The sequence below is a fragment of the Bombyx mori genome, chromosome 7 (genome assembly GCF_030269925.1).
Source record: "Bombyx mori chromosome 7, ASM3026992v2".
NCBI lineage: Eukaryota > Metazoa > Arthropoda > Insecta > Lepidoptera > Bombycidae > Bombyx > Bombyx mori.
Genome location: NC_085113.1, coordinates 6,642,341 through 6,657,155, shown reverse-complemented (window position 1 = coordinate 6,657,155; position 14,815 = coordinate 6,642,341). Strand labels below are relative to the sequence as shown.

General features: G+C 37.2%; 2 protein-coding genes across 2 annotated transcripts; both read right to left on the bottom strand.

The window, feature by feature from the left end:
* Positions 1-5,554: 5,554 nt before the first annotated feature.
* On the bottom strand, positions 5,555-7,048 carry LOC105841303 (uncharacterized). Its single transcript, XM_038012197.1, has one exon. It carries the CDS (start codon positions 7,046-7,048, stop codon positions 5,555-5,557), a length of 1,494 nt encoding a protein of 497 aa, XP_037868125.1.
* Positions 7,049-7,384: 336 nt separating this feature from the next.
* LOC119628752 (uncharacterized) lies at positions 7,385-11,086 on the bottom strand. The gene has a single exon (XM_038012195.1). The coding sequence runs from the start codon at positions 11,084-11,086 to the stop codon at positions 7,385-7,387; it is 3,702 nt and encodes a 1,233-aa protein (XP_037868123.1).
* Between the last annotated feature and the right edge of the window lie 3,729 nt (positions 11,087-14,815).

The following is a 14,815-nucleotide window of genomic DNA, read 5'->3' as shown; positions in this document are numbered from 1 at the left end:
TTGCAGGGAGGCATTAGTATCGTGAATATAGCGACATATTGCGAGTACCTACATAGGCGAATGTAAAGGGCAAAACCCAAATAGACAAAGAAATTATTCCTATGGGAAATCTTCCTCATTTCTGATTCTGCGAGAGAGCGTACCTTACTGTAATTAATTAGACCCAGCCACGATCACAGGTATAGCTGTTCAATATCCTCATCAAAAATTCAAAGCGCATCGTTGATAGGAATTGTTCAGTTGCCTCAAAAATAATGAGTACTTATCTCTCCGATTACTAAAACGGTAAGTGCCTACTCCAATTCCTTTTTAGTGAAGTTATATCACACTAATGTCATATGTAAGGATATTTAAGTTATAGTAAAGAATAGGGCTATCCTCAGCTTAAGTTTTTTTCTGTATGTAACTGGTACCTACTTGGGGCTTCTAAACCAGATATATCGTTGGCCCCTATACTCATCTACACATGAGGTCGAATGTGTGCTTAGGGAAGCGCAAGCTGTGAAATACTATTATTACTGCTGCTCTCTCAGCTGTGTTGGAGACGTTCAATATTTTATAATTAAGTTGTGTCTTCCAAATAAATATTTATGAACGCCCCTCGAAATATGGTTGATATTTTGAGATACATATTTCTATCAAAACTTTTGGAAGCATTAATTAGATTTGAATAAGTCTATAGCTATCTAAATATTTCTTGGAAGTGTGTCGAATTCGTAACAATAGACAATATAGAATATTATTATGTTTTTTGTTACATAAATTCAAGTTTCATTGTGAAAGTCGTTTGAGAACATACGCTAGGTACTTAGATCTTTTTAGAAAAGTTTTTTTATAAGTCAAGAAATAATCTTCACAGAAATTAGATGATAGTGTGTACAATATTCAAAAGTCGACGAATAGCACTTTAGTGGTTCTTGCCAACAAAAATTGCAAAGAATCGAAAACATCGGAATTATAAACGCGAGAATAAACCGTAAAAGTATTTTTAATCGTCTATTGAGCACATTATAAATAATACTGTGAACGGAACGTTTAAATTAATCCCGGGTCCTCATAATTGATTTCTTAGTCAGATCGAACCCACATTTACGAACAATATTTTATAAGATTAGTGGACAATAATGACGCTTTTTGTTTAATAAGCACATTAGGCAATTTTTTTTATTTTTTATTGCCTAGATGTGTGGACGAGCTCACAGCCCACCTGGTGTTAAGAGGTTATTGGAACCCATAGATATCTACAACGTAAATGCGCCACACACCTTGAGATATAAGTTCTAAGGTCTCAGTATAGTTACAACGGCTGCCCCACCCTTCAAACCGAAACGCATTACTGCTTCACGACAGAAATAGGCGGGGCGGTGGTACCTACCCGTGCGGACTCACAAAAGGTCCTACCACCAGTAAATCTGGAGTATTGGGTGTATTTTTTACACTACCATCGATAAGTTTGGAAGTACATACATCTGTTTCATATAACTAATAAAACATTTTAAGACCTATACACAGAAATAATAGGATTATCATACGACATGGTCAAGTTTAATATAAATCAAAATAAAAATAATTTTACGGCATTTTTGCCTTTCATTTGATTTTACTTGGCTTCCAAACTTTTCCTTCCAATTTCCAAATTTTTGGACGGCAGTATATGTTATTCCGATGTTAAGATTAATTCGTGATTTTTTTATTACTGTGGAGAGGAAGTTAATAAACGAAAAATAATAAAGGAAGGAAGCAAGGAAGTCTATTAAATAACTAAGAATTCACTAACCTCGACTGACAATGTTCACTACTATTCATGTCATAAAACCACATAATTAAAAAAAATTTTTTTTTTGTTACTCGTAGTATTTCTTTTCGTACTCGAATGCCTAAAATGTGTCCTGGATTGTAGGTATTTTCTTCCGTTGTGACAAATTACGTATAAATCATAATGTTGATAATGTTTTATGATTCTGTAAATGTTGCTTAACAATTAAATTATCAACATAACAACCTGCTTACACAAAAAAATGCTTGGGTTAAAACTTATTTTCTAAAATGTTTAATTGTCAAGTGTATTGTAGGAACAACATGTACGCCTACAAAATTTTATGTACATGTTCACCACTACATAGTATACAACAAAGTCGCATTCTCTGTCCCTATGTATGCTTAAATCTTTAAAACTACGCAACGGATTTTGATGCGGTTTTTTTTAATAGATAGAGTGATTGAAGAGGAAGGTTTATATGTATTATATAATAACATCCATTAAATAGTGGAGCAATACTGTTATTTTTGAGGTTTCTAATGTGATGTCGTAAATAATCAATAATAAAATTTCATGTTTCGGAAGCGAAGCGAGGGCGGGTGGCTATTTACTAATAAATATTATTATGTTAGTGCGTATTTTGTGCGTGCGTGGATAAATACAAAATACCACAGCCTAAACGTAAGTAAATGTCATATTTACTTACATTATACTTATATTATAACACACAAACGCGGCGGTTCCATATTCAAAACATACATGTACATTTAATTGGAATTCGACCTTTTTCAAATAAAGTTACTTTTACCGCCACTATGAGATCTCATATTTTTCACAACGGTTATATTTACGAGGCTACACCGCAATAAAATTTAACTTTACGGCCGGACTTAACTCACGGAACGAATGCTCAAAATTATAATTGTTTGTTTATGTTTTCGCATAACAGACACAGCTTAATTGAAATGTAGGCAATTGAACACAGAAGCGATCCACTTCGGATAGCGATAACTTGCACAATTATAAGATGTGGATATGCAAAAACACGGTTGGGTTAGAATGAAGCAAAATTAGCAAAATGTATTTAGATCCAATAGTCCTAAAATTTAGTTAGATTTACTAAAGGACCATTCAAAATAAGAATTATTTGTTAATACTCCTGAAAAATTGCAAGTAATATTCAAATTTAGTTTTACGCATAAGCATATTAAATAGCATAATAAATCATATAACAATGATGTATCAAAAATAACAAAGATATTACAAATTTTGCAGAGTGGATTAAAAATGCATGATATATTACATTAATTAAGTTTTAATTGAACTCAAAATATAATTAAAAATTTTAAATTTGTTTTAATTCATTTATTACATTATTAAATTATAGAAGAGGTATTACAAAAATACGTCCACATAATATAATTGTCTCATCACTATACAACAAAACAAAAAATTGGTACAGTACAAGCAACTTATTCGCGCTTCCTTCATTTGCGTTTTCACTATTCAGGGGTTAAAAAATGCAAGCCAATTCCTCCTATGTTCGTGACTAAAGATTTCTTTGCTCGCGGATCTAATCGGTACATACACATTGATAAAATGGTAGGTACCCACTACCCGAATATCCTTTGTAAACGCGATTTTCCATATTCACGGTTTCTGTATTCACGGCATATTTATGGAACATATACTACGCGAATAAGCAGCTTTAACTTTATAGTCGAATGCATAGGTATTATACTATACATATCCATATTTTACTTAAAATCGTATTTATGTAACAAACAGTACAAGTAATTGTTACTTCGCGAGGTTTACCGTTGTAAAATTGTTATAATTTTTACTACATTAAAAAGTTAACAAATAATGTTGAAAAAATAATAAAAATTTCTTTAGAGATTTTCTAAATTGATTCCATTTCGGAACCGCCGTTAACGCTTACGATAAGAAAGATTGAACATTATTAATGTGGTAGAGAAAAGTGTATGTCATGAGTGCTCAACCCTCCATCGGAGCCAACCAGTGTGGACCAAAGTGTTATAAATCGCCCGTTATCGCTTTAAGCAATAACTACTTTATGGCGCTATAAAGACAACCTTATGTTATCTTTGAGAAATAGCGAGAACAGATTTAAACCCGCCCAGAAGCCCAATAAACGAACTAAGAAGTACGTACGTATATGGGTATAACCTTTGGAAGTGCTTTATGTATTCACAGAGTGACCTTTTATAAATTGTTGGGGTCCAAGGGGAAGTTTTGTTGAGTTCCAAAGAGTTAGTGTGTTGTTTGAGCACCTTTATTATATTGGTAAAGGACAGATGTGGCGTCTTAACGAGTGCGTGTTGCTAAGTGCACTGCTGTAAGAATATAATAAAATAACCTGACACCACAATGACGACGCACGGCGTGTCCACATATTAGTTAGGTATGTGCAAACCGTACATCTTGGCAACCCAAAAGAGCAAGAAACAATCGATTAACAATAAATGAAATAGTTCGTAAGCTTAAATAAAAATGTAAAAAATATAAAAGTTAAAAATGTAAAGGTAAAAGTAAAAATATGTATAAAATGACATTTCACAACAAAATTACTTAAAATGTAACTTAATCAAAACTAAAGGCAAAGTTGGTTCCACTGGTGTTTACGCTTCGGGCTGGCTTCGGTGGAGGCGCGACTTGGGCTTGAACACCATCATCTCGTCGGTCGTGCCGCAGGTGAAATGTTTGAAGTTCGATATCTTCAGTGGGTGCAAGTGGATGGCTCTTCTTTTTCTTTAAGCAGTGGGAATGTTTCCTCACAACCCACACGAGGCCAATAACCAGAGCTGTTACTAATAATAAGTATGTAATGATATACTGATGTATGTCATGCGCTGATATGATGGTCGACGGAAAATGTTTTTCCTGCTCCTTTTGCTTAGCAATCTCTTTAGCGATTATTTTTGTTTCACGTGCTGTAGACTGGAACAGATTCGGAGTGTAGTTGTATGTTAAATTTAGTATTTTGTTTACTGAATTGTCCAACGTTGTACTTGCAATTTCATAATCTAACTTCACAAGGCTGTTATAACGATTATGCGCATATATCGTTAAGTCATTAGACTGAAGTACACATCCTTGTGGCAGCGATACTATCCCCGATGACGTCATGGTGTGTGAGGACACGTCACTGTTGCATATGGTGCGTAAAGTACACGTATCACAGCATATGACGAGCCACTTGTTCGATGCATGTAACTCAAGCCACGCGTCCTTGCATGATGCGTTCTCGACGTCACAGGGCTCGAGGTTTTAATGTGACAGCAGTTTCGCTTCGCATGGAGCTCCGTTGCTATGCATGTCAAAAATAGGTTTATTTGTTTTGCATATAATTTTATCTGAACGTTGTTGGAGACAGCTCTTAAGATCATCTTTATTTAGCGAAATATATATATTTTTCTCCAAGTTTACTGCGATATATTTCGATGAAATTCGCATATATGCGTAGCTTTCATTGTTTTTCACAGGCAATGGTATCGCCCTGTTTAAGTTAAAATATTCATTTGATACAAGTGGTATATGCATTTCAAAAAGAAAATAGTTTTCGGTGCGACGAGTTCCTTCCCAGTACGTTGTAATGTTGTAATACATAATTAAAGTCCATTCATTGTGTACCATTTGAATTTTACCGATTGCGTCGTAGTAGATAAGGCGCTCGCGTTCTAAGCTTGTAATTTGAGCTCTTAATAACGCGGACCCATATGATCCAGATATAAATGTAAACATTGTCAGCATCGTAAGTAAAAGACTCGATAATTAATCTCTGCCTTTTTTGTTTTTGCTTTCAAAATTTGACCTTTGTTCCTCCTTAGTTGTGGGATCTCCTTCTTGGTTTTCGATTTCAGACCCCAACGGTAAAGGTGATAGTTTTGTTACGGGACGTTTGGTTACTCCTGTTCGAGTTTTGATGGTCGTAACTCGGACATATCCGTCAGAACCTGGATGAGTTTCGAGCACCCGCCCTAAAGCCCATTTTCCAGGAGGTAAGTTGTTGTCCTTAATCAATACGATATCGCCGACGTTGATATTTTTCGTAGGTTTGTTCCATTTACTCCGAGTTTGCAGTTGTGTTAGGTACTCGTTGGACCAATTTTTCCAATATTGTTGTAACATTTGTTCTACAAGTTGCCATCGACGACGTACGCCAATGTGAACGTCAGTGTAATCTGATAATGGTAACGTCATTATCGCGCCGCCAGTGATGAAATGGCCGGGTGTTAAACAGTTGTAAAATTCTTCTGGATCTTCAGTAAGAGGACACAAGGGCCTCGAGTTTAAGCAGGCTTCTATTTTTGTTAGTAGCGTTGACATCTCCTCGTAGGTGAGTTTCTGGTCACCTAGCACTCGTCGTAAATGTCGTTTCATGGATTTGACGGCGGCTTCCCACAAACCGCCCGCGCTCGGCCAGGCAGGGGCGTTAAAATGCCACTCGACTTCCAGTTTAGCTAATTCATCAAAAAATTCGGGTGTCATGATTTGTTTGAAGTTTTTGAATTCCTGACCTAGCACTTTTGCCGCGCCGATGAAATTAGTTCCACAATCTGAGTACATATGTTTAGGGGTACCACGCCTTGCGCATAGTCGTTGAAAAGCTGCTATGAATGTTTCAGTGCCGAGATCGGAAACAAGTTCAATATGTACGGCTTTGGTAGCCATACATATGAATATTGCAATGTATCCCTTAGAAGTTTTAACACCTCTGCCTTTGTTTATTTTCAGTTCGATGTAACCAGAGTAGTCAACCCCTGTAAATGTAAAGGGTCGGCATGGGGTTACTCTCTGTTGCGGAAGATTACTCATCAGTTGATGGTTGTCGGTTTGTGTGAAACGGTGGCAGCGCACACATTTTCGTAGTTGAGTTTTGACAGCCCTGTTGCCTCCGACGATCCAATATCGCTGTCGTATGTAAGTCAGCGTTAGCCGAGCTCCTCCATGCAGTGTAGTTAAATGGGAATATTCAATCAAAAGTTGCGTTAATCGACCTTTATGTGGTATGATAATTGGGTTTTTCATTTCCGCAGGTAAGTTTGAGTTTTGGAGGCGGCCGCCCACGCGAATTATCTTATCTTCGTCTAAGTAGGGGTTCAGCTTCATAATTGCGCTCCTTTTCGACACATTTTCGTTTTTCAAAAGTTGTTTATATTCTTGATTGAATTGTATTTGTTGTATGTGTTTGATAATAATTTTTCTTGCTGCAGTTAGTTCGGTAGTAGTCAGATACGGGGCCTCAGATTTCCTTTTAGCGCTCATGTTTGTTATGCAACGTAATATCCAAGCAGTAACTCGGAAAAGTTTTGTTAATGAACTGCATTTATTTAACAAGGTTGTTATCCAATTATCCTTTTCGTGATTTGACGAAGTCTCTTGATTTTCTTTTTCTTTGCAGCTAATGTTTGTATGGTATGTTTTGTAATTTGCAGTCTCATCTGTTTCAATTTTCTTCAAAAATGTAGGACCTTGAAACCATAAATCGAAGGTCATTAGTTTACTTGGTAGCATGCCTCTCGATGCACAGTCGGCAGGGTTATGCTCTGACTTAATGTAACGCCATTGTGTGGTAGGTATAATCCGTTTGATTTTTGTAACTCAATTGGATATGTAGGCATCTCTTTTAGCAGTGTCCCCTTGGAGCCACGCGAGAACTACTTGCGAGTCACACCATGCTTGAATTTTCAGATTGTATTCCGATAAAGCCTTCTGAGTTTTTTCCATGAGTTTAGCCAACAGTAAGGCGCCACACAGTTCAAGCCTCGGCAGCGTGGTTTTTTGTGCTATAGGAGCCACCCGTGTGCGGGATACAAGTAGCGTAATTACTGGAACTTCGTTGGAACTTGTCACGCGACTGTATATAACACAAGCGTAAGCTTTCTCGCTTGCATCACAGAAACCCAGTAATTCTATATCTTGTTTTGTTTCGCCAATCCATCGTTTCAAAGTTATGTTACGAATGAAAGGCAATTCTATTTTTAGTTTTTGCCATTCTTTCTCAATATTTTGGGGGATTTCATCGTCCCAATCCATGTTTAGAGTCCAGACTTTTTGAAATAGTAATTTTGCAGTAATGGTCACCGGAGACAGCCATCCCAACGGATCATAAAACTTAGAAATTTCAGACAATAATAGTCTTTTTGTTAGTTGTTTTGTACTTTGCTTCACAGGCCATTTTAGGTGAAATGTGTCGCTGTTAGTGTTCCAAGTAAGTCCCAACGTTTTTGATGTTTCATCAATTTTGAAATCGAAGCTGTTTGTTGTTGAAATTTGCTCTTTAGGTAAGTCTTCTAATAAAGTTGGATAGTTGCTGGACCATTTGCGTAAATTCATCCCCGCACCCTTTAGTAAATCGATTAGGGACCGCTGTAACTCCATGGCGGTTTCGAATGACCGTTCACCACTAACAAGATCATCTACGAAGAAGTGGTTCTCCAGGACCTCTGCAGCTGCAGTAGGGTACTTATGACCATCATCAATGGCGAGTTGTTTGAGTGTACGTAAGGCTAGCCAAGGAGCGGGTTTGGTACCGTAGGTCACCGTACAAAGTTTATATTCTTGTAAAGGTTGTTCTGGTGAATCTCGCCAGATAATTTTTTGTAGATGTTGCTGATCATCATTTATCCACACACAACGATACATTTTTTCAATGTCCGCAGTAAAGGCAAATTTGTATGTTCTCCACTTCAAAATAAGCGACTGAATATCTTTTTGAAGGTTGGGGCCCTTTTCCAAAAGGCTGTTTAAACTGTGACCACTCGATGTTTTTTGAGATGCATTAAAGACTACTCTCAGTTTGGTTGTTGTAGAGCTCTCTTTCAAAACACCGTGATGTGGTAAGTAACAGTCGGCGTATGTTATATGAGGCGACAGTTTCATGTGGCCCAGGTCCGCATATTCTCTGATAAATTCTTTGTACATAGTTGAAAGTTTTTTATTTTTAGCGAGCCGTTTTTCCAGTTGTAAAAATTGTGAGACAGCGATAGGTCTCGATGAACCTAATTTTTCTTTAAGGTCAGGGCGGAGTGGCATCTTCACAATATATTTTCCGTCGGGAGCACGTTGTACTGTTTCCGAATAAAATAGTTCACACTGATCGCCCTTGGAAATATCTTCAGAATTTTGTATTTCTTCGCTCTCCCAGTACTTTGTTAATTCATCAAAGTTCACCAAGGTCACGTGGCAATTAAACGTTTTCATTTTCCCACATAGGATCCATCCTAGATGTGTCTGTTGTGCCACAGGGGATTGACAGCTTACTTTTAAAACTCCATTGAGTATAATGTCTGAATAAACATCGGCACCCAGTAGTAAGTCGATGGGGCGAGAGATGTTGAAGTCAGGATCAGCCAGCTTTAAGTTTTCCAAATGAGGCCAATTCGATTTTTCGAAAGTAGCATTCGGTAAGTTATTTGTAAGTTTTTTCATTATAAGTGCTTGTATTTCGAAGTCGTATTCAGAGTTTATTGATTTACAAGATAAGTTTAGTTGACCCCTGCAATCACCAGATACTGAACCAACCCCCGAGATGGTAGCAGCGAACCTTTTCCTCGGCAGGCGTAATACCTGAGCAGCATTTTCTGTTATTAAGTTTACTTGCGAGCCCTGATCCAAGAGGGCCCTAAGTTTTACATAAGTGCCATCATAAGCCTTTATTTTCAGTAGAGTTGTAGTTAGTAAAATTTCAGTTTTATCCGATGATAAGTGATTCGAAGCTTGTTGCTGAGAAGAGGAGGCTTGTTGTCCAAAGTTATTTTTACCATTCGCTGGAATTTTCCAGTTCACGTTGTGCAACATGGTATGATGTTTCATGTTACACTCCTTACACGTTTTCGCTGATTTACATTCTTCGTTATTGTGGCTATAGAGACAATTTTTGCAGAGTTTCAATTTCGCAACAGTGTGGTTTCGCTGTGCAGTATCCATGTTAATAAATTTAGCACATTGCATTAAAACATGATTTCCATTACAATTCGGGCATTTTCCATAAGTAGCGTGATAGTTATAAGTTTTCTTAGAGTCATATGTAAATTTTTTTACAGGTTGTTTGTTGTTAGCCGGTTTCCAATGAGATGTTTTTTCGGAAGTGGTATCTTTTACAGATTTTGTTGATTTTGCAGTTTCATATGCCATAAACTTGCACTCCAAAAAATATAAAAAATCTTGCAAGTTTTGTAATTCTCTGTGATCTCGTATTTCGTTCATATAATCATTTAAAGTTGTTGAATCTAATTTCGGCAACATTAAATGCACGATCATTGGATCCCACGTTGTCGTATCCAGCCCGATGTTAGCTATGCCGTTCATGCATTCCTTAATGACGTCATGCATTTTCTTGAGATTGTTAGCGTCGGGTTGATGTATAACAGGGAGACTCATCATTGTGTTGAAAAACGATGAAAATTGTAGGCGGCGATTATCATACCGTTGCACTAAAATATCCCAGCAGGAGTTGTAGTTTTCAGCAGAGACGGATAAATGCTGTACCAGACTTTCTGCTTCCCCCTTCAATTTGGTTTTCAGGTGTTTCATTTTTTGCGCTTTGTTAATTGTTGGGTTGTTATGGATGGTTTCGAGAAACAGATCCTTAAAAGAGATCCACTTACTGTAGTTTCCGTAAAAATCAGGTAATTCCATTCTCGGTGTCGACTGCTGATAGTGTGCATTCGACCAAATTTTAGATTGAAGTTGTTTTCTCAATTCATCATATTTTTCTTCGATATCTGAGTACATGCGGTAATAGTGATCGTTAGACCCCTTCAGCTGAAAGTCAATTTCCCAGTGCAGTTTGTCGATGGACTCCCACTTCGATTTTAAAATGTTAAAATTATCTTCCAGCTCCCACTTTTCACTAGTTCTAATGATGTCAATTTTAGACAATGCATGATAAATCGCATTAAAATTGCATTCTTGTTTATTTAAAAGTTGTTGTATTTTTTCAGATTTTCCGTCCTCGCAGTCTTGAGTGTAGTCAACAGAAATGTCACTTAAATCAAAATTCACACTATGTTTTTGCTGTTTCAAGTATTTAAGTCTGTTGTTTATGTCTGTTTTTGTTGCTAGATACATTTCTTTAGTTTTGTTGTAAACGTCTTCAGAGAAATAATGTATAGTTTTGTCTTCCAGTTCCAGTAGTAATAAGGCATTTCTCGCCTCGAAGTCTCTCCACTGTTCTTCCAAAGATGACAAACGTATGTTGAGGTACTCTTCAGTTTTTCGAGACGAAGAATCTTTGCGGTAGTTTGTACACAAAGTCTTGATATTCTCGAAACAAGTTGATTGAAGTTCAAGTTTGTCCATATTGATGTTATGAAATAATGTGATAGCTCACCAAACTTGGCACGTAGTTGACGGTGACAAGTACAGCTAGGCGTAGTTCACGACACGAAGATCCAATTTTGATAAATTGGTCGTATCCAAATCTCACTATGTTTATGCACTCTTACCCAGTGTGTGCGCCCTTGTCTCAATGCAGCTGGGGATTCTCGCTTGTGAGAGGCCAGCCGAACCGATTCGCCACTGTTGTAAGAGACACAAAAACATGCGAGAATAAGCTCGAAGGACCAAAAAAGATGTTGGGGTCCAAGGGGAAGTTTTGTTGAGTTCCAAAGAGTTAGTGTGTTGTTTGAGCACCTTTATTATATTGGTAAAGGACAGATGTGGCGTCTTAACGAGTGCGTGTTGCTAAGTGCACTGCTGTAAGAATATAATAAAATAACCTGACACCACAATGACGACGCACGGCGTGTCCACATATTAGTTAGGTATGTGCAAACCGTACAAAATTCTTATACATTGTTGTACAGTACATGTTTAATGTAAAAATATATCTCGAGGTGGGTGGCGCATTTACGTTGTAGATGTCTATGGGCTCCAGTAACCACTTAACACCAGATGGGCTGTGAGATCGTCCATCCATCTAAGCAATAAAAAAAATGCAGGTTTGTGCATTTTGTAGGTTTCATTTATGTTATTTATTGGCACAAGAGCTTACAGTCCGCTTGGTGTTGAGTGGTCATCCATAGGGATAACAACGTGAATGGTGCAATCCAGAATGTGAACCTAAACTCAAGCCTACTTCGCAGTGAAAACAAGCAGTACCTTACCTATCCGTGTGGGCTACCACTATTTACCTGCTACCATCGGTATTACATTAGATGAAGGAATTCTTTCATAACAGAAGTCATAAGAAAAATTGGTACTTGATTAGAATACACGGGAACCTTCCTTTAATCCACTTCGATCCTAGTAGATTCTTAATACGCCCCATTACCAGCCCCCATTAAAGTCTTCTAAATACGTATTAGTCACGTAATTGTTTCCGATAACCGATGCCTCCGCCAAATATTGAATTAACTCCTCTTAGCAGCACAGGTACCGAACAAAAAATCCGAAATTATATAACCATGACCAATGGAAGATTCTGCCAATATAGATGCTGAATGTAAGGAGAAAACAAAGCCGGTGACGTTGATGGATTGGCCAACGACAGAGATTACAGAGGAATTGAACACTTTTTCACCCCACGCCAATGATAAATTTCATCAATTTGTCGTCAAATTACTTCATCTGCGAACCTTAACTTTTACATCGGCACCCTTTACCGCGTTCGCGTTTTTTTATACGAGAACAGATGTGGATGTATTGATATATGAATTCATATTTCTGTTATAGCTTTTCATTAAAAATGTTAAATGTAGTTGTTATTCCGTTTTGTAACGTTTATTTTTATTGTTTTAATGAAGCGATATCTCACCCGGTCAAAAAAATTAGTTACTACTTATTGTCAGGCTTGTGACTGTCGCATGAAACATTGGAAAGTAGGTTAAATTTAGTCATTGGAGCACTGAGGTTAACGTTTAATATACAGCCTGATTGTCGTAGACAAGTATTGCGAATGTCTCATAAGAGAGCAGCGGCATAGTTCCTTAGAATCAGTACACTTACATAAGACACAATAGATTTGATAGTTTGTCATATTATATATGAAAATTTGCAAATTGAAATGTTGCATTCATTCTTGCGTAATAAAATTAATAGCTTTTTTTGAATAATTACTGATTTTAGAATGTCTTATAATCTCTAAACATGGTATATACTCGTATAGTGCCCATTATGACCGTGTTGACACCGTCATCGTGCCTATCTTCTTTTTCTCCACCTTACCCCACTAGGTGTGGTCGGCATAGCAAATTTTTCTCTTCCATTCTCTTCTAGCAACCATCATCTCAACACTCACTCCTCTCTCTCTCTTATATCGTCATTCACACACTCCATCCATGTCTTCTTCGGTCGATCACTTCCCCCTCTACCTTGCACTACCATTTCCATACATCTCCTAGTCATCGTGCCTATCCCTGCCGCAAAACAATAGTCTGTTTCGGTTGTTAGGGTAGGATTGCACCGTGGTGATTTTATTCCTGTTGTTTTCCGTAGACTCGGTTAGTCGTCATCTATGCAAAGCCTACGCTAGCCTAACTAATTTATTTAAGATTCTTTGTCCGACTCGGAAAAGAGTAATTGAGTTTTTCGTAATTAATTAGTTTGTATGAACTCCAAAACATCTTAAAGGTAATATTTCGTGATCGATACGCAGACGTTACGGACCTCTCAGCTGTATGTCGACCCCTCAGTGCGGACCTCCGAAGATACTATTATCGTAGAATATATGTAGTATATTGAATTAAAGGTTAAAATAGTAAATTATGGCTAGGCTAAGCATAAGTATTTACACTGGTCGATTAAAGAATTAAGAAGGATATACATGTTAAGTGTGCCGCAAATTGATTTGTTAGGGATGAATAAGTTATAGATTATTTCTATTAATACTCCTAGTTATATATTCTGTGACCTTATAGGGGACGTAATTGCGTTAGTTGGCAGCCGCCCTGCGCGGTGCCGGCGACGCTGCCTGATTAAACTGCTTTGCCTTTGATTACTGCCACTTTGTACTATATGATAAAGTTACTATTTTGATGAATTCATGTATATGTCCCTATTGCAAAGTGCATTACAGATAGCACTAAACGCAGCAGTAGGATGCCTTTCAAACTGGTCGGTAGTAAAAAATGTTCTCTCTCTCTCTCTCTCTCTCTCTCTCTCTCTATCTTTGTTGATCAGCTAACCTCGGCGACGCGGACGAACGAGCAAATGGCTTGAAACGTATGCGTCGTTCGTGTCATCCATTACAAAATTTTGCAAAATGTTTGCCAGCCGTGAGCACTCGGGAATACATTTCTCGTTTTGTACACGTATAATATTACCTACTTTCTGAAATGCTGAAAATATTATAGTGAGTGCGGCCTGAGTATCTCTCAAGAATCTCAAGAGTTACGCACAAAATCGTTGGACGAACACAGCCATTATATATTATAACTAGCGACCCGCCCTCGCTTCGGTTCGGAAACATTAAAACACACATGAAACAAAAAAAAAAAAAAGTGGCCTATGTTCATCAGGGACAATGTCGGCTTCTAATGGAAAAAGAATTTTTCAAATCGGTCCAGTAGTTTCGGAACCTATTCGAAACAAACAAACAAACAAATCTTTCCTCTTTATAATATTAGTATAGATAATAATAACGTTTCAAGCATATTTTTAACTATATTTATGACAAGCGGCCCGCTCCGGCTTCGCTCGTGTCTTTAACAAAAACTTCGACGATATTTGACGTTGTTCTATTTTTTTAAAAAACAGAACACTTATTGCAGCATAACTATAATAGTTAGATGTATGCAGTCGTGACTCTTTTTGTAAATAATTATAATGTCTTATACAAAGTCGTAGGACATGATTTTATTCTATCATCAATAGTTTTCGCAGGGCACGCGATTTAAAGAATATTTTAGGTCATTTTTTTACACCTTGGGTTACATTATTGGAGTTTTAGTAAGGATCCCAAATTTAAAAAAAAAACGATTATAGCCTATGTCACTTAAGAATAGTGTAGCTTCCAAACAGTGAAAGAATTTTTCAAATCGGTTCAGTAGTTTCGGAGCCTATTCAATACAAACAAACAAACAAATCTAT